This window comes from Pieris napi, chromosome 14 (genome assembly GCF_905475465.1).
Source record: "Pieris napi chromosome 14, ilPieNapi1.2, whole genome shotgun sequence".
Taxonomy (NCBI): domain Eukaryota; kingdom Metazoa; phylum Arthropoda; class Insecta; order Lepidoptera; family Pieridae; genus Pieris; species Pieris napi.
This window is the reverse complement of record NC_062247.1, coordinates 8,134,577-8,155,129: the sequence shown is the minus strand read 5'-3', so window position 1 is coordinate 8,155,129 and position 20,553 is coordinate 8,134,577. Positions and strand designations below refer to the sequence as shown.

Genomic DNA, 20,553 nt, shown 5'->3' with positions numbered 1-20,553 from the left:
GTAAAAAAATATGCTAAAACACCTGAAAACAACTTATCAGCGTTAGCCCTGGACGCGATAACTGTTTAAAGTTAAAAAAACAACATATATTTTGTATGTGTGATGTTTCCACAAAGATGTGGTGTGTATGTACAACTTTAAGTATCATCAGCAATTTTTGCGATAAACCATCTTAATTCTTAAAGATTCAAGAATTACGAACTTTATTCATTCAACAAACGACAAGTGTTTGATAAGCCTTATCAGTATATTCTACAGAGAGATTTCATCTGCTTTAGTCCTGACACACGTTAAAAATAGGTTACGATATGCAACGTTGCTTAAAACGTTTATTTTTATCCCGGGAAATACCAGACGGAACGTCAAGTAATATTTAACATAATTCCCCTACAGTAAAGAGCACCAATGATTATATTATAGATTTAAATATCCTATCCCCACTTGTACATTTAAGGCTGTGGGGGTGTGAAAGCTGTCAATTAGCTCCTCCAGGACCCAGTAACGTCAGTGTTTTCCTCGATTCACTCGTGAAACTTTCTAACCCTGTGCGGTAGGGAGGGGCGCGCGCGGGTGCCAGAGAGAGGGTACCGACCTCATTGTCCATTGCCACTCCTCCCGCCGAGGCGGCAGGCCATTTTTATTAAAAACACTTCCGAGTTAGGTACATATCGCGCGCGACTTGAAACATGATCCTTTAAACATTTTTCTAAAACGTGAAACAGTGGACATTAATTTTTTTTCTCATAAATTGTGTTTAGTACGATTAATTGAAAAAAGTGCGCCCCGCGGTCTATTTTCCATTCGGTGTCGAGTTCTACAGTTGTGAAAAGTGGCGGTCGGTCATCTCCGGCGATAATCGCTGAGAGGCGCTAGATTCACCCTGCCTGAGAGAAACAGAGATAGAAAACGTTGCTGACATGGCGACAGCGCGGATGGATTAATGTTTTTCACGTGGAAAACTCATCCCTTGAATAAATACACCTATAAAGGTAGGTATGTTAACAAAATTTCAGGGTCAAATGACTCATATTAATTGTTATTATTTTAATATTAATTATTTTTATAATTCGTTCTAAGCTATATCTTTAAATTATCCATAAATTTTCTATAAGGATATACGTTCTGGTAGGATGTAAATTTTTTAAATTAAAACTCGTTCCAACCGTAATCTGTTATGTATACAGCTATTTTTAGCGAGGAAAAATAATATTTTTTTTTTGAAAAATTAATCTAAAATAATTTTCAGTGTAGAGATATGTTAACCTTGAATTCGCTGAAGTAGCCTCCATCTTGAGATGTTTGCATATTTATAAGTCATCCCTAATCTATCAACATACAATATGAGCCGGGAGAGTAAATCAATAATTTTCAATAAATCAATATTTTACCGTGCACCCTGCGCTGAATATATCCACTGCCGCCATTTCGATGATGACGACGTATTTTTTGTGATATTCGAGGCGCGGAGCGGGCCGTGCTCCGCGCGCGGGGTTGTCAGTCGTCGGGTGAGCGGGGTGCCGTGTATACGCGGACTCGGGCTATGGCGGAAGGGCTGATTCTCATTCCCATAAAAGGGTCGAGTTGATTGTAGTGCAGATACGTGTGGTACGTCCTTAGTTTGTGCAGTGTTTTAATTATTCATAAATTGTTCTTATCGCATGGTATCGGTCGATTTAATGTGGATATCGTAGGTAATAATGCCATTGTGATGACGTAATGTAACGCGCTCGACTGGGTGCGTAGTAATAATTCGTGCGCCCATACCGCGATAACATTTTGTGGTCAGCACCTGTGGATATGCGGCAAATAATGATTTCCAAAAATCAGGTTTAAAATTCCAGTCGGATTCTTATTGGAATAACTAGTTAAATTTAATAGGTCTTGGTTTGTATTGCCGGTTAGTGATGTTATGCTTATTAAATAATGTTTTTTAAATAACCTCTATACGTATATTATGTGTATAGTTATATACGATCAAATAGCATCGTTGAATGTTTTCCTACTGCAGTGCGCTACGCTGAGTGCTCTCCGTCTCCGTTGCACAGATTCTCCTTCCGCTGCCGCTAGGGGCGCCCTCAATTTTTAACCTTGATTTAAATCTATGGTTCTATGTATGAGCCTTCTGTTGGAGATAAAAGTTTTATTTATTTTACATAAAACATTACGGAAACCGGTCTCAAGTAACTCGTTAAAAGATAATTTAGTATTCATTACTTTTTGTATGCATGCATCAGTTATGAATGTACGATTCATACAAAATTAAGTTTTCGCATCTCTTATTACGTAGTGTTGTTATACCCATGCCGAAATCAAGTTATATAAACAAATCCTAACGGAAATAATTAAATATCTGTCATTACAAAAAACTAGACGTTAGATTTATCGCCGTGAAAAATGAAATAAAAAGCATTATGACTAGAATTTATCAGCCTGCCCGGTCCCTTCAGGCACAAGTTTATTTAATGCGTCTATGACGTAGTTCCTGGTATTAAATTTCCATAGGAACAGGAGTAGAAAGGGTCACGCTTATATAGGATCTACCTGTATGTAAGAATAATAGTACCTATGTTTAACCTAAACATAGATATAGCAGGCTTTATATTTATATCATTGGATCCGGGCCTTTTCTATTAAAATTTTTCGTATTTTCTTATTATGTGCTATGTAGGTTACTAGTTACCTTTATGGTTTTTATTTAACGCTGTGTATGTATATATAATAGATGCGTGTGATAATTCTTAGAACATTGGAAGGAAAACTAATTGACTATAAAATTAAAAAAAGCTCTCAAAGTTAAATATTCCTTTACTGATTACAACTGAAAAATTAATTATTTCAAATAGTAAAAAAAAATATATAAAAAATTAATTATTCCTAATCACCATTTGTCAACCGATATTTTGTTTTATTACTAAAACGCTATCCAAACTGAAATCAACGCATATTTAAAGTAATAAGAAGTTATAATAAAAATATAACGAGAAAGTAGATTATTTCTAATATATATTTGGTTTAAAGTATAATTATGTCCCTTTTCAGATCCCCTCGCGCCCGTCAGACAAAAACACTATGAGAAAAGTAAAAATGTTTTTTATGTAAACATTATTCATTGTTAAAGTTTTGTTGAATGATCCACGAAAAAGAGAGAACACTTATGTATACACTGAAATATTGTAGATATATATAGCTCTAAGCCTGAGTGGCATTTATTATCTTCCAAAGAACATATACTGAGTAATAATGGCCACGCAAAGATTTTGTTTGAGGTGGAACAACCACCAGTCAAATATGCTGTCGGTATTTGACCAATTATTACACGCAGAGACATTCACTGATGTGACGTTAGCGGTGGACGGACAGTTGCTTAAAGCACACAAAATGGTCTTATCGGCTTGCAGTCCATACTTCCAGGCCCTCTTTGTCAACCATCAAGAGAAACATCCCATAGTAATACTAAAGGATGTCCCTTATTCTGACATGAAAAGTTTACTCGACTTCATGTACAGGGGAGAAGTGAGTGTCGATCAAGAACGGCTGACTGCTTTCTTGAAGGTAGCAGAGAGCCTAAGAATAAAAGGCCTAACTGAAGTAAACGAGGAGAAATGCGATATTCCCGCGTTAACGAATTCCTTAATACAACAGCAAACAACCGCGCACACACCGCCGCCACAGTTGCATAGAATACATCCGTACATGCATCAGAAAAGGCCTGCATCTGGAATTCCCAGCGGAGGTGCACCGCCAAACTTACTTATGCCGCTATTAGGGAATGCGCTTATGCAACCGAAGCGGAAAAGGGGTCGGCCGAGGAAGCTAAGTGGTAGTTCCAGTGACGCACTAAACACCGCGGCCAGTCCTCCTGGTGAATTCATACCGGAAACCGCATCTCACGTCACGAACCGGGCTGGAGACCAGTTAATACGGGGATCACCTGAAATGCTCGAGGTTAAAATGTCAATGGATGGTTTCAATCAAGACGACGGTGCAACATCGGGCGGCGAGGACGGTGGAGAGGCGCTCATGATTGATGAGGGTGATGACGCACAGTCAAACGAAGCTCCGAATTCCGGCAAAGACTCCGAATCAGCAGGTATGTACTAGAATAGTTAAACGGTGATAGTTAATCAAACTCCCTTCGACATTTTATTTAGCCTGCTGTAAGCAAAATTGACGTTGATATGATTTCGTTTGAAAACATAATCGCGAAAAAAACGTGAATAAAACAATTTTATTGGCTTGTCCTTTTGTAAATACATTATAATCTTCCCTTTCATTTACCTAACACTGCTAAATGACGTACACAGTAGACCAATAGATTTCGTTGAATAAAAGAAAAGCTAATGGGATATAAGCTTTGATGTTAAGAGAATATTCTATGAGTGAAAAAAGTGAAGTGATAATATATAATTACTTTATTTTTCTCAACGGGGTAAGTGATCTATAAAATTGTTGTAATCGAAAATTTAATGCTTATTTCTTCCATAAAAGAATGAATTCTTTTGCTTGCTTTTCTGCTTTCGGGGAGAGCTATTAGAGGAATGGCCAGGGGCATTTTCGGTGTGGTATATTTGAGTAATAATATTTCATTCTTATAAATTCCATAATAAATATATAATTTAACGTAAAGTAAAGGGAAAACAAAACAAGGCTTATTCCCAATAGCTTTCCTTCATCTAAAGCAAATTGGAAATATTATAGAACTGTTGTATGAATTGCTAAAATATTTCCAAATGCAATATAAAATTCCATCAAAAAATTAAATTGCGCGATTTTTTTTTAATTTTCGAGTATCTTCTGAACAGTATACATTAGTTTTCAATAAATACTTTCAGATACCGCAAAAGTACCAAAAGAAGAAATACAACAAAATTTCTCATCTAATGGTCCAGTGCTTTCCATTGAAAACGGGTCAATTAAACAGGAAGCTACAGAACCAACAGATGAATACAACGAACCTATTGAATATAAATATAATCCCGATAGAAGCCGCGAAAATTCAAACTCTCAAGATGGTCCCTTGAAAGACACAGATGAAAAGCACAGACTAGGTCGTAACTTGAAGCCAAAGAATAGTAAAAAAATACTTCCCCAAATGTCAAAATTCAGGGCTCGAACTTTATTCAATCAACTGTCGGGGCTCTCTAACCTGAATCCTGCCTTAAATACCTTTGACAAATTTCCTCCCGAAACCGTTTTGATGCCAGCTCTTGCCACCCAGCTCTTTGCTGCTGAATTAGAACAAAATAATCTTAATTTGGCTAATAATGAAGTAACAGACTTATCACAAACTAATTGGGAACATCGTATATTTCCTTCGCCCATAAGGAAGAATAATATGGGTAGCGTCGGCAACTATCATGAGGAAACCAATGAGTCCGTGCGAGATTACTGCATCAAAGAAGGCGAAAATGTCTTTAGATGCAAAATATGTGCGAGAGTATATACTCATATCAGCAATTTCTGTCGACATTACGTAACTTCTCACAAGAAGGACGTGAAGGTGTTCCCATGCCCGATTTGCTTCAAAGAGTTTACTCGCAAGGATAACATGATCGCACACTTAAAGATTATACACAAAAATCAGCCGAATGCCAACGAACAAACTGCTAAGCAGGAATCTTAATTTTCCTGTTGAAAAGATCTGATTTCATGTCGCGTAGCAAATTTTTGAACGAGTAATTAGTTCGAGCTCTGAGTTTAACTTTATCAATAAGATTGTTGATATGTTAGCGACGTCGGTCGTTTGTTGTTATATTTATCTATTTATTTACGTTGTTCCATTGTTTCTTAGAGTGCTGAACTTCAAAGTTATGACAAAATCTATAACTTACTTGTTATTTTGCACTCACTTGTTACTTAATTTTATTACTTACAAAAATTTCAGGGTACAAAGTAACTACTCATGGTGATTCAAATGTAGTTTATTTGATTACACGCAATTCTCATTGAACTGAATTAGTATAGATTAGATATTATTTTATTATACCAACGGCAGAGCCTTTTTGTAACAGTAAAATATATTTATTAAGCAGAATATTTAAACTAGAGGCTATACTCCTTACAAAAAGGCTTATTGAGCCTTGGTATGTAGTGTGAAATGCATTTTCATTTAACTTGCCTTTTAGTGATCTTAGTTATAATAGACATTTTTGAACTTCTCCGAAGTTATAACTCAATGTGGGCTATGATTTAAATAAGTTAAGATTAATTTAAATAGTTTATAAAATAAATTTTTGGTTGTATGTTTCGTTATTACAACTGAATAGCTAAACACTTAGGTAATCTCATTTCAGTAAGAGCGAATAGTTCCTTTATTAGTTGCAGCTACTAATTTTAATTTATACAATCCATATTTATTTCTAATGTCATTTTACAGTTTCTTTCAAAGGACATTAATGTTAATGACAATACCTAACATAAATACCTTAAGTAGACAAATTTATACCTACATATTTACAGTGCTTCTAACGAAACCCTAAATCAAAATGATGATAATTGTATATTATAGCGAGAAATTACTTAAATGAAAGTAAAAATTATACTTTACTTGTGACAACAGTGTTGTTATAGTGATTTTAGTAAGGTGCTTTGGGAGATAATGCAGGAACCATGAGATGATTAACTTCTGTATTAGAAAATTGCCTTATTAAGGATCGTACTTATTTATTTATGCAATGTAGTCTTCCATACTATAGCAGACACGGTTCAGTTATAGAGTAGAGGTTTGATATAAATTAAATGACTTTGACAGTCGAATAAGTTGACCCCAAGTTTCAAATATTGTAATTAGTAGGTCCAGGGAACGCTTGCCTATTAGTGTGCCTTTACTTGTTATATTAAAAGTTAATTCGTCTACTAGTTGATTAAGATTTTTCAAAGGATATTGTGTATATTTATTTTCATTATTCAAACTTTACAATCTATTTTAAGAAGCTTCCTTAGGATAGAACCTTTAGGCCCAAGTAGTTAAAAATCGTAGTTCGTAGGTATTTAGGGATGTCATCTCATGTTTCCCACTACTCAAAATTTGAAACGATGTGAAGTTTTTGACTTGGCCACGTCGCCAGATAGTTTGTTGTAAGACTGTTAAATTCTTCAAAAATTTAATAACGAATTTATTGTACCCTTCATAAATTTTTAAGAAAATTTATCTTGAACATTGGTTAGGTACTTAAACAATTTAAACTTAATATATTGAGGCTAATGTAAAGTTTAGTGTCTATTACAATAGTCAATTTAGCCAGTGCCTAAACTTAAATGTCGAAAACTTAAATTGTAGCAGTCTCTTTAATTAGATATTTATGTCCCAATACGTTTTTCTTCTCATTGAACATAAACAAATGAAAACCAATATCTGTATCGGTGTTTCCATACTTGAAATTTTAGTTTAAAATGTTGATAATTGTATTTTTCGTTAATATATTTGCTATATAATATCATCAATTGGTGCTAAATTAAACTTAAGAAATGTCGCATATAATGCGACAATATAAATGTCCCTAAACAAAATGTTGTTTGTTAATATTGTTATTTTGAAAAACATATACGCCCTATTTCGTTCAGAGCACTATAACACGAAATGGGGCTCCTCTATGAATATAGAATGACATATTTTATTTACAAAGATACATATTTATTTTGAAATTGTTGAAAACCAGAGGTTATGTAATAAAATTACCTAGAATATTCACGATTCATATACATATATAGATTTATCTTGAGCAATTATAGTAATATGCTTCTTAAATATTGTTAAATAACATATTTGAATCTTTAAATAGTACGAGATATATTTATTTATCATGCTATAATAGTAACGGCTGTTTTTTCCTTTTTCTCTATAAAATATGAAATATATTAATTAGCTGCTCTAGAAATGGTTATTATAGGTTGTTGCGATGTAAGTTTTGCAGGGAACAGTCTATTACTATTATATATATGCCAGATACATTAATAATTCTTATTATATAATTATTCTTAAAATAGATGCACATACTGTAAGAGATATATATTTATGGTTGACAGACGGTGTGAAGTTTATTGTATTGGAGCAGGCGAAAGCGATTCTTAAACATTTTACGTAGCTGCTTTGTATTGTATGTAATGTCTAGTATTTATTTATTTATTTAAATATACGATTATGTATAATGTTATTCAACGCGAATTATGAATCATTAAATATATTGTGAAATAGACCTTAGCCAAATGTTAATTCCATAATTTTTTGTTATTGCACATAGACAATAGAGGAGGCAAACTGTATTTAAATTTAGAAAAGTTTAGAATTGAGAGTTACACTATTAGCATTATTTGTTATCGAAACAAAATACAATCGTATACAATAATTATATGTTAATTACTATTTTTAGAAACTTTAAAGAAAAATAAAAGTTACATCAAAATATATTAAAGTTTTAATCAATGTTATTTTTCTACTTTGTTTTCGTTAATTTATTTTACCTTTTATTTATATAAATGCGTACTTTAATTTCTATGTGATGTCTTTATATTGTTCCTTGTCTGTACCTCTTCATTGCTATGGTTTAAGTAAATTGACATGATCTTATTGTTACTGGTGATACAACGACGTTATTACAAATTCATTAATTTTATATTTAATATTAATAGTAGCAAAGTAACAACACGGGTTATTAAATAAAGATTAGTATAAGTTATTTATAATATAGATTAAATTGTGTTGTTTCTAAAGGAGTGAATTTTCTGTGTAAGTTCTTGTAGTCACGAAGAGGGAAATGAGCAGGTAGGTATTTTGATGGTACCTTATCTCACGTTTCATAGATGGTGTGTTAGCTAGGTTTATGTTGTAAAGCTTTTTTGCTCAAATTTATTCTTAACTATCAACTTTTGGTTCAGTACAAATTGCTTGAATTTTTAATTTCATTATCCTTATCATTTTTCGTTACGAGGCTACGTTCATTTGTTTTAAAGATTTATCAGAGCTGTTTTATGTATAAGCCTAAGAGATTAAGAAACATTTTATTTTAAAAGGCTGCTATTTAACCTTAAAGCCTATCTTGTCGTAATGGTGGCCTACCTAAGGTGTATGACATAACTTGCCGAAATAGTTCCAAATGCAAATCTTGAGTCCTATTTTTATTATAGTTAATACATTTTTTGTTTTTCTAATTTATTAATTGTTCATTCTATTAGAAACGGTTCTAAAATAAGTATAGAGTTAAAGTTACACTTATCTACGGACTTTTAAATAATTTTTTTGTTAGATTATTCTGTTTAATACTTCATGGACGAGTTTGTTTTTCTATCTACGTTCTGTAGTTCGGTGCTATTCTATGACAGATGACAGATGTCAATTTCGACGAACTCGTCCAGAAAAGTTTCATTTTGTTTTTTATCACGGTGTAATTTACTCATTGAACAAATAAATTTTAATATATTTTATGTTGGTTTTTTATTTTACCCTTATTGCACTTGCTAGTGTAGTGGATTCTTTTATTTATAGAAAATTAGTTTGAAATTATTAATAAACTTTATAATAATGAATTTATTAACAATATTTCAGGACGCGGCACCCCTGAGTTCGAAGGCAAAGACATCAGGTATGTTCCTTCACCATCGAACGATAGACAAGGGAAACGCGTCAATCTCGCCGCGCAGGCCGCTTCCACGTCAAACGAGTACCAAAACGATTCCATCAATAATAACACTGTACAAGGACAAAGGCCAGCCGTCCGAAGACGGATACGGCGAAGAGCAAACTCCGCATCCAACGACCCAGCTGAACAACTTACAGAAATGTCTGTGAGAGGACTAAACTTGTTCCGATACGCATCAGTCAATGAAGGAGTATACCAATGCACTGAATGTGCTAAGGAGAATATACAGAAAACATTCAAAAACAAGTATTCATTCCAGAGACACGCCTTCCTCTACCACGAGGGCCAGCAGAGAAAGGTTTTCCCTTGCCCCGTTTGTTGTAAAGAATTCTCTAGGCCTGACAAAATGAAGAATCACATGAAAATGACGCATGAATGTTACGTCCCAAAAGATTGCGTGTATCCACCTAATACCTACTTTATATTACCGGGTCTCGAAGGCCAGCTACCGCCTGGAATTAAGCTGGAGACGGTTGGTTCTGGCTCTCCACATGGCTCAATACCGCATTCTTCTCCTGACCCGGCTCAGGCGTAGATGGCCTTACCATTGATTCCAAGTGTTATGGACACTGTTTGTGCCTTTATAAGCCTTTTTATTAACTGCAATTTATATAAGATAGATTTATATTATAGGTATCCCAGAGTTGATTAGTTCGTACTCGTTCTATTTTTGGAGTGAAATTTTAATATATAACAACACTTTATATTTCCAATATTACTGTTATGCATTTAATATGTAATTATTGTTGAAGTTAATTGCTTCAAACAAGGTTGTGCGGATTAGACAATAAAATAAGGGCCAGTTTTATAAATATCAGATAATTCTAAAATGATAACGGGTGCTTAGAAAGTCTGAAATTTTTCTACTGTTGTAATACTAGATTTTTCTCGTGTGCCTTTGACAATTTATAGTTTAAAAGTACATTAATGTTTCGAAATATTTTTATTAGTGTTTAAACAAAAGGATACGAGTATATCAGAATTTATCCAATTAAAGAAAGAATTTTATTAGAGAGTGTGTAAGAAAGATTGAAATGTTATTGCATAACGCACTGTTACTTCAATTAATATTTTTAGTATTAAAGTTTGTCTTTTTGTATTACTAAAAAGTTTATCTCTACTGGGTAAGAGTGCCATAGCACAAATATACTAATAATTTTCATATTATCTATAGATAGAGTATTTTAGGATGGGATTCGTATAGTTAAAGGATCCAATCAACGACAATCAGCAGTTCTTCCATTGATAAGAATGAAGATATTTTTAATATCGATGTTAAGGTGTTTTCTATAAGTTTAATATGTCAAAAATAATTGAGCAATTATAAGGACTTTAGGTTTTAAGCACAAATTTATTATATTTAAATAACGATGGTTATAACTATAGTTTGTGTTTAAAATTTACGCACATTTTAATGGTAATGTTAAAAGTATAAGGAATGTATATAGAGGGTGTATAAACTTTATCGTTATAGATTTTATATTCACCGTTAAGGTATTAACAATTAATTCAGTGTGATTTTTTAATTAGGTATAAATAGGTACGCGCCAGTCAACTCGCACAAATCGAGCCTTATAACCTATAGTTTTCTTATGCCTATTAGAATTTTTCTATTGCGTCCGGGCAGTTCACTTTTTTTGTTTTTTTTTTAGTATTTTATTTTGTGATATTAGAGCTAACTAAGTTAGCTGTTCTGTACATTGTTAACCCATTTTCATTTTGCTTTCTACTTGCTGCTTGGCAGCCTGTGTAATAGGATTATGTGTAGACTAATTGAATGGTTTCCATTGAGTGGCATTATGCTTATTTCTCGCTAAAACAGGATCTAACTTTCCTTTAAATAAATATTTGTAGTTTTGAAATACATTTTCGTTTTATAGAATAAAAAATAAAGGGACCACTCAATGTATAGAGTCGGGCTGGGTCATAAAGAATAGACGAAGTGTTACTCTATAAGTGCACAGAAGCTGCAGGCGAGTATTCGATTGTCGTTATCTAGTCTTGCATTTATTGTGTCAAAATTCATAGACACAGTTCAACCATTTTTAACAGATAGCAAATGCCTAGATTTTGACATTTCGGAATACGTCGTCTTTTCCCGCGTCTTTTCCTAATCAATGTCAACTGTCTGATCAGGTAATCATTTTTATGGCACCTACATGAGAATTTTAAAGATTTACCGTAAAATCATTTTCAACGTCCATAGATCATTAGTTAGTGCAATAACTTGCAAATGTTGATTATTTTTTATATTCTATAATGTACTAGAGTACAGTATATTTGTTTTAACTTCATTATTTTAGTATTATCATACGTTGTTTACCTTCTCATTATTTGCTTGTTTTATTTTATGTTAGGGAACTGTCTGTATACATTTTAAATGAATTATAAGAAGTACATTCATATTTTATGACTATTCTAAAGTATTATGTAAGTTAATATACATTTAATGAATTATCATATACAGGCTTATATTGGTTAATTATATAGAAAATATTTGTAGCAAATTTTAAACATTCTATCGGAGCTTTAACAAAACTGAAATCGTCATGAACTCACGTTAATTTTGCATTATGGTTAACCAATTTGAAACGATGTATATTATAAATCATTGTTATTAACAAATACTACCACAGTTTAACTGAATTAAAGGTTTACTATAGGTATTTTTAATTGCAAATAGCAAAGCTTTAACACTTAATCTTTGTATTATTAAAAATTGTAACAAAAATTTAAAATGTAGTTATAAGAAAATGAATCTTACCATCGCAATAAACAAATGCGAATCATGTACACTACAAATTACGTTTAAATAAAAAATATGGTCTAATTATGTTTTTATTTTTAGTTATTTTATTTTAGTTAGTCTATTAATATATATATATATATATTATTGAGTGTATATAAAGCAAGACTATGTAAGTAATGTCTTACAGAACTTGTAACAGTGATAAAACGAATCAGCCGAAATGATTTTAATATGACTATTTGTAAGATTGTTTCACTATTGTGTACAGAAAAACGGTACGTAACGTTATGGGGGAGGGGAAGTCAAGAATCTCGAAAAATTGCGTTACGTAATACTTGAACGTTCCCTAAGTATAATAATATTATATACGAATAATATGAAATATATAAACGTAAGTACGCTTTCAGAATATCAAACAACATATTACGACGATGTGGACAGCAACTTCCCAGTCATAACATTAGAAGTTTTATCCACCGAAGACACTAGCGAGAACTTTACCGAACACATAGAAACTGACGAAAACGAGACTCAAGAAGCTGGCGTACATTTTCTATCAGAAGTGCCCAATGAAGCGGAAAAAGATGGAGATAACGATGAAACAAAAGATAATCTGCGTAAGGACCTTTTAGAATACATGATACGCAATGACGGCAGAGTGATTTGTAAGCTCTGTGGTGAAGTGCTACAGAGTCGAACGCATTGGTACAGACATAAATATAAAGTTCATAATATAATAAACCCGTTGAATCCATCGCCGTTATTTCAATGTGATAAGTGCCGCGTGTTTTTCAAAAGTAGAAAAGGTACGTATAGTCAGGTAAAGACGGAAAAATCATTTTATTATTTGAATTTGTTTTAACTGAAATCGAAGCCTATAGAAAAAATTGTTAAAGTCTAAGCAAGCCGGTTTCCTCACGATGTTTCACCGATTGAACGAATGTTGAATGCGCACATAGAAAGAAAGTCCATTGGTGCACAGCCGGGGATCGAACCTACGACCTCAGGGATGAGAGTAGCACGCTGAAGCCCGTAGGCCAACACTGACCTAATTGCGGATGAAATATACAATAACTAACACTCTTATTAAAAGTGAATACTAACATCTAAATATATAGTATATAAATTACGTGTCACGTTGTTTGTCCGCTATGGACTCCTAAACTACCGAACCGATATCAATCAAATTTGCACACCGTGTGCAGTTTGATCTAACTTAAAAGATAGCTTACATCTCAATTTATACCCGAAATATTATTTTATTGCAAAATATTTATTTATTATTTGATAGTCACAATTCTAACAGATGGCGCTGTGTTGAAAGTACCAACGTTTCACATAAGCTACAATTTAATGGCATAACCACCAAAAAAGTATGCCCTTGAATAGTTTGCTACTATGTAATATAACAAAAACCTTAGCCACAGCAACGCTTGGCCGGTCTTCTAGTTATCATATAAAAACTGATACGTCTAAGACTCCATTTTGTTGCTTATTATTTAAATACAAACATATTGTATTACAGGCTACATTGGACACATAGCCAGCAGACACAGCGAAGATTATTCTGACTCCATGCCCATTTTAACTAACAATCAAGCAGAAATAGCTAGAGAAACTCCAGTAATCCAGAGTACAGCTGTTATTAAGGATGAGGTAGATCCTGAAATGTCAATCCCCAAAACGAGTGTGCCAAATTTCCAGAATCAAACTCCTTCCATTAAAATCATCCGACATATTAAATTGGATAACAAAAAACCTGATCGACTTAGCAATAGAGGTGAGTGAATTTACAGCGAATATATTTCGGTTTCTTGAATTGCGAAGCGCTCGTCGCACCCACAGAGTATCATGGTAGCACGTGGTAGACAGGTTTATTGTATTAGTCCGGTAGCGTTGCAAATACAAAAGTCATAGTTTGCCGGCGGGATTAACATCGATAGTAGTCCATTGAAATTTAAACTTAAAAAAAGCTTACATACTTTAACTCGTAAAAAAGTAATAGTAGCTGAAACTTTTTTCATAAATTGTTAACATCATACTGAGCTGAAAAAAAATAGTCAGCTGCATCGTGGAAAGGGGCTATTTTTTTTAATATTAGGCTCACCTGATGTATAGTGACGCCGCCGCTCATGGACACATTGCCAGAAGGCTCGCAAGTGCGTTGCCGGCTTTTTAGGACTCGCTACGCTCTTTACTTATAGGACCCTAATTGATTCGGAAATACTTCAGTGGGCAGTCTGGCAATGCAACAGCTGCTCGCTTGAACTATTATAAAAAAATTAGAATTAAGTTATAGTACGCCAGATGAAATTTGACTAGGTCTAATATCTAATAATCTAATATTTGAAGGTACGAAAATAATAGTCAGCTGTGTGGGTAGCGATGGAAATACCGTCTTATGGACTGGACTGCGGCATTATAAATTTCACACTACAAAAATATAACTCTAGAAATCTCCGCGTTATAGCGGGGTAATACTAGGGGGGATTACTGTATATACATATTACTATCATTGAAATTTTTTAATTTATAATAGGTTATTGGGGTAAGAAACGAGACATTGCCATGTCCGACTATTGAACGTCAATGTATTTAATTTGACATATGGGGGTCACAGTTCGCACTCATTCTCGTTTCTGAAGATGTAACAATGTCACCTTTTACAGTAACAAAATATTGCTATTCAGAGACACTAAGAGTAATTATGCTTTGTTCTGCTTTTACGGGTTTTTACTATTAAATTATTTGTATCGCTGGTGTCAGACGGTCAATATACCTATATCGCGATCCTTGAGATCTCGTCAATACTTATTGATGTGTAAACGCGGCAGAAATGAATATTGACATAAAATCTAGATTTTTGTGATCCGTCAATATTCAATGACTGTGTGAGCGTGTTGATTTGGAGCACACAGTAATGTGTTGGATCACGGTTTTTACAAAATAAACCTACTTGTGTTTATGCTTATTAAAAAATTAAAGTACATAACTGATAACGCAAATTTATTGTTTTAATTAACTTACCTTAACATAATGATTAAAGAACTTTATTTCTCATTACAAAAATTATTTTTTATTTACATGAGAAATTTAATATTAAGTATATACGAACGAGATACACGTCGTCATCAGCTAACCCAATTTTATTCTAATGGACCCATTCTGATGTGTGTCTTTAATGCCCTTTTGAACTGATCAAACACGCTAATGTTACGAACCTTAGACGGCAACCGATTAAACAATTGCACACCCTCATACCTAATAGATCTCTTTAAATAATTTGTGCGCGGCTTTGGCAAGATAAGCAAACTCGCTCGACGAGTATTGCGTGTAGTGGTGTATTTGATTTTATTAAATGATAAGTTACTATGTAGAGAGTTATTTAAATTTTTTTTAATAAGGATACAGGTGCTATAAACATATAGTTGTTTAATCGTCATAATTTTAGTTTCTTGGTAGATTTTATTAGTAGGTGTTAAAAAATTGTATCTGAATAGTGCTTTTATTAATTTATTTTGTAGTGTTTGTATTGTAGAAATTTTGTTTTTGCATGCTGTACCCCATATTTCAATTAGGTATATGAAATGTGGCTTGACTAAACAATTATAGATCAAATGACGTACATATTGCGGAATGCATTTAGATATTGACCAAAATCTGCCTATAAGTGATTTTAGTTTGGTAATTATGTGTGATATATGAAAGTTCCATTTTAAATTTGTATCCATTCTAAGACCCAGATATTTCTCCCATTTTTTGTTATTGATTTCAACATCTTGAACTTTAAGCGGTTGAAAGATAGGAATGAGTTTATTTGTTGCCTTGAATATTACATAAGATGTTTTTGAAATATTAATTGTTAGAAGATTTTGTTGAAACCAAGAAGATAGAACATTTAGGTCTGATTGAGCTTGAGCAACCAAAGTCTGGATATTTGAACCAAAGTAAAATAAGCAGGTGTCATCAGCGTAGAGAGTGATTCGGCCGTGTAAACCGAGTTCGTGAATGTTGTTAATATATATTAAAAATAACAATGGACCTAATATAGATCCTTGTGGGACGCCGCATGTTATTGGTATTTCTGAACTTTGAGCATTACCTATTTTTACTATCTGGGTTCTGTTTGATAGATAAGATTTGAATAATTTTAGTGCACAATCTTTTATTCCTATGCATTCTAATTTTTTAAGCAATAAGTTGTGGCTTACGGTGTCAAACGCTTTTTTCAGATCAATAAAGACACCCAGCGCCATTTTCTTAGAGTCAATATTTTGTTTTATGTCGCTAACGAGATCGGCTGTGGCTGATAAAGTGCTGCTTTTTGATCTAAAACCATATTGGCGTTTAAAAATGAAATTGTTAGTTTGCAAGTAAGTGTCAAGTCGTGAGTAAATAATCTTTTCTAATATTTTTGATATTGTAGGTAGAATAGATATTGGTCATTGAAGTCAATATCTCTTGAAAGTGTAGTACGACCAGTTGATTCAATATAGGTATATTGAGACAGGTATCGCGATATTTGTTGACCGTCTAACCCTTGTCTATGTGAAAATCGCAAGAGTTTTACAATATTCTGGTGATCTTACTAGGTGAAATACTAGACAAAACATCAAGCGAATGGGAAGAGCAGCGTTTGCGGGAGGAGAAATTAGTTGCGGATATAATTGCAAGGGTTCGTAAGGAGTGCGAGGCGAAAGGAGATGGCGCAGCACGCAAAGGATACTCCCGCAGAACCACTGTTATGCACACGTGAACATCTCATACCTAAACTTGACGACTCATTGGTCTAGTGGTTAGTACCCCTAACTGCGAATCCATGGGTCCTGGGTTCGATCCCCGGCTGAGACGAACATCGATGTGATGAGCATTTGGTGTTGTGCTTAGGTCTTGGGTGTTTAAATATGTATTTATATGTCTATCTTTCTATAATATGTATGTATATCCGTTGCCTAGTACCCATAACACAAGCTTCACCAGCTTAGCATGGAACTAGGTCAATTGGTGTGAATTGTCTTTAAAAAAAAAAATGTTTCGTACAAAATATTCACGAAAAAATATACTGTCAGTTATTTAAAATGTAAGATTCCAGAGTCCTTACTGTACCATCCAATAGAGATTCCGATCTGATAATAAGTAATGTTTGTTGTAACAGGGTTGCTATATCAGAGCTACGGATATTGGGAGAACTTATCGAACTTGCGACGAAGATCAGCTTTCACTATTGGAAGTTACAGAGTACGGGTGCTGATCTGGACATCATTTTTAATTGGTTTGGTAGAAAGAGCATTTAAAATATCTGTAGACATCAACGAGTGTCTCGATAGTAAAGAGTAAAAACTTCTCAAGAAATTGCTTAGAAACTGAGACTATAAGTAAGAAACTAACCCAAACCAACTAAAACAATACGTGCCAAAATATTAAGGCTAAAATTGTTGCTTAGTATTCAAATATAAATCCAATGTGCCAAAAGTTACCAAAATTACCTACCCACTCCCTTTAGGGTAAAAGGTTTGTTTTGCCAAAAACCCAATTGGGTAAAAAACTTGTGCCAAATTAAACACATATTTACTATTGTTGTCCCGATATGCAAGTGTTGATATATTTTACGTATTAGTCAGGACCGGATTTAGCGCAAGTCAACCGGGTCCCCCACAATAGACTTCGGAAAAAAAATGTTTTAAATTCCGACTAGTAAACAAATTTTCTTTTGATATATATTTTATAAGTTTTTTAAATTCTAAAAGAATCTACTTCGAAAATAATTTGGGGCCAGGGGTATCCACTCCTTTGTTGCCCCGAAGCCTCCAGACCTCTAAATCCGACCCTGGTATTAGTTTAAAATTCACAGCTGTGCTCTGCTTTGTTATTGTTATTTTTCTCAAGATTTTTGCGCTTTATTAAAGATCCTGATAATTCTGCATACATGAATACAGTGTTTCATAAGTCTTTATTTATTAAAGGCGCGAATTATTTCTTAAAAGTTAAAACTAGTCTTAGCATATTGTTTTGCAACTGAATCACGTAAGTTCCTAATGGTGGCAATACAGCCCATTATAATTTGTTTATATATTTTTAACGCGAACTTTGTAAGGATAAAACGTATTCTTCGAGATCCGAAAGTTGAAGTGAGCAAAGGAGAAATGGAGAAATAGACTGTATTTTGATAGAGATAGGGGTGATGATATACAAAACTATAACGTAAAAATGAAATATCGAGGATGTTCCTACTCAAAAACGTAACATTAGAATAACGGGTAGTTAGATCCAGTGACCGTTCTATACGTATATAGTACTATTAATTAGTGTACATATTTAGATTCAATTCTCTAAATATAAATGTCGTAAAATAGTTCAGTAATAAAAATGTCAACTACTTTTAATACTATTAACATAAATATGCAGTGTCTAGTTTAAAGTTATTCGGATTATCTAATGTAATTTAATATTTTTATGTCTTTATATTTAAAATTGATACCTTGTAATGAGTATCGTAGCAATAGGGACGTCTTTTTTGACACATTTTAAATGTAATATAATAATTAAACAAGAAAAAAATGTCATGCCATTTATGTAGGTTTTTTTTTTGAATTACGTGACGACTTTTTTGGAATGGAATTTCTTTGTTGTCCTTAAGGGCTTTGACATGACGGCATGACAGCATGACGTTCGTGGCTTTACTACCGCCCACAGACATTTTATGCAGACAAAATGTGTCAAGCACGTTACTGGGAAGTTGCTGTATCTGTTGCGATGATATTTTTTAAAGCTTGTTTCGCTAGACTAAACAGTTTTGCCACAAAGGTGATTACTTAATACATTCGGAAAGTGTATATGTGTGTGTTTGGTAATAATTTTTACGTGTACAACACTTACATGATTTTTGATTGAGAAATAATTAGTTTTTAAATATCCAAATAAACTTTTCAGGTAACATTCACTGTACTCTTTAGATGTAAATTTTAAGTCGGGTACTTATTTTAAGCTACAATTTGCCTAAATTTTACCTTGTTAAGTACTTGGTAGCGCAAGGATAAAATTATTTTATTATCAATGTATATATAATAAATTAGTATAAAAGTTTAACTGATAAAAAATACGCGCGAAAAAAGAACGTTTTAAACCTTCACCTTATGTGTTAGATAATAATAATGTATGTAACAACTATTATGGCATTCGTTCAAATCATGATCATTGAATCATGAATACACTATATTTTATATACATTTCTTTCTTTAATGTTGATTTTATAAATGTTGAGTTGCATTTTTACTACTGTGAATGTCAAATTATATTTTAAAATTATCGTTATACTATATTTAAGTAGATGTCGTGAACTTTCTATGTTGTACAAAGTTGTACGAAAAATTTAAATGTGTCCAATAAAATATTGTAAGAAATCTGTGATGATATGGCTCAGTAAAATATTAAAGTAAATAAAAATGTTTTGATTTCGTCCTTTGTTAAGTGGTTTATATGTTTTAATCGATCCTAAAAATATTGAAGAACTTTATAAAAAAAATTAGTAAGTATTATTATGTACATAATACGACATAGGTAATTTTAATGTTTTGCATGTAACTCATTAACAGTTCACTCTAGAAACTATGATTGAAAGTGAATAAAAAGCTACTTTTTAGGTAAATATGTTTTATCATTTTAATTAATTAATCAATTTCTCATAAATTTTGAGGTTATCAAATAAAATTTATTTTGCAAGAGCAATTAACTATAAATTAAAATTCAATTTTGATTCTTGAACCATGTTTTTTTATCTTTATGGTTCTGGCACGTTTTGTGCATTAGCCAGCTTCAAGTATAAGAATTTTAAATTTCGCTGTTTTAATAATAAAAAACGAAGGAAACTAATCGCGACATAACATAAATGATTGAAAAACGCTTTAAATTTACAATAAAATCAGAATAATTACATAAGGGGAAAAGAAATCAAAATTATAAGTAGTTGAATGTTATTATTTACAATAAACGTACTTATAATACTATATACAAGGGGATTTAAATCTCGAAGAAGTAAAGAAATATTGGTAGGAAGGGGAACAGAGAGAGATACTAAAGAAGTATATTATAAGGAAGAATGGTCATATTTAGGACAAGAAAAGAAAACATGGTTCAGGGCAGAATTGCTCACGCCACACTCACAGTGAACCG

General features: G+C 32.9%; 1 protein-coding gene across 6 annotated transcripts; it reads left to right on the top strand.

Annotated features, from left to right (window-relative positions):
• The first annotated feature begins 596 nt into the window (after nt 1-596).
• LOC125056174 (protein tramtrack, alpha isoform) lies at nt 597-18,058 on the top strand. 6 transcript variants are annotated; one of them, XM_047659148.1, is made up of 6 exons: nt 597-989; nt 3,040-4,090; nt 12,792-13,190; nt 13,910-14,164; nt 16,977-17,153; nt 17,412-18,058. In XM_047659148.1, the coding sequence occupies exons 2-5, from the start codon at nt 3,241-3,243 to the stop codon at nt 17,138-17,140; spliced, it is 1,668 nt and encodes a 555-aa protein (XP_047515104.1). In that variant the 5' UTR covers nt 597-989; nt 3,040-3,240; the 3' UTR covers nt 17,141-17,153; nt 17,412-18,058. The 6 variants fall into 6 exon arrangements, with proteins under 6 accessions (XP_047515104.1, XP_047515105.1, XP_047515103.1 ...); XM_047659149.1 differs by having other exon boundaries at nt 597-993; XM_047659147.1 differs by lacking the exon at nt 597-989 and adding an exon at nt 1,475-1,605.
• The last annotated feature ends 2,495 nt before the right edge of the window (nt 18,059-20,553 follow it).

Bases quoted from the DNA above. Each gene is read 5' to 3' on its own strand.
- LOC125056174 (XM_047659148.1), top strand. From the start codon at position 3,241: ATGGCCACGCAAAGATTTTGTTTGAGGTGGAACAACCACCAGTCAAAT. The intron at 4,091-12,791 runs GTATGTACTAGA...GTACGCTTTCAG, and splicing joins CAAAGACTCCGAATCAGCAG to AATATCAAACAACATATTAC. The intron at 14,165-16,976 runs GTGAGTGAATTT...TGATCTTACTAG, and splicing joins TGATCGACTTAGCAATAGAG to GTGAAATACTAGACAAAACA.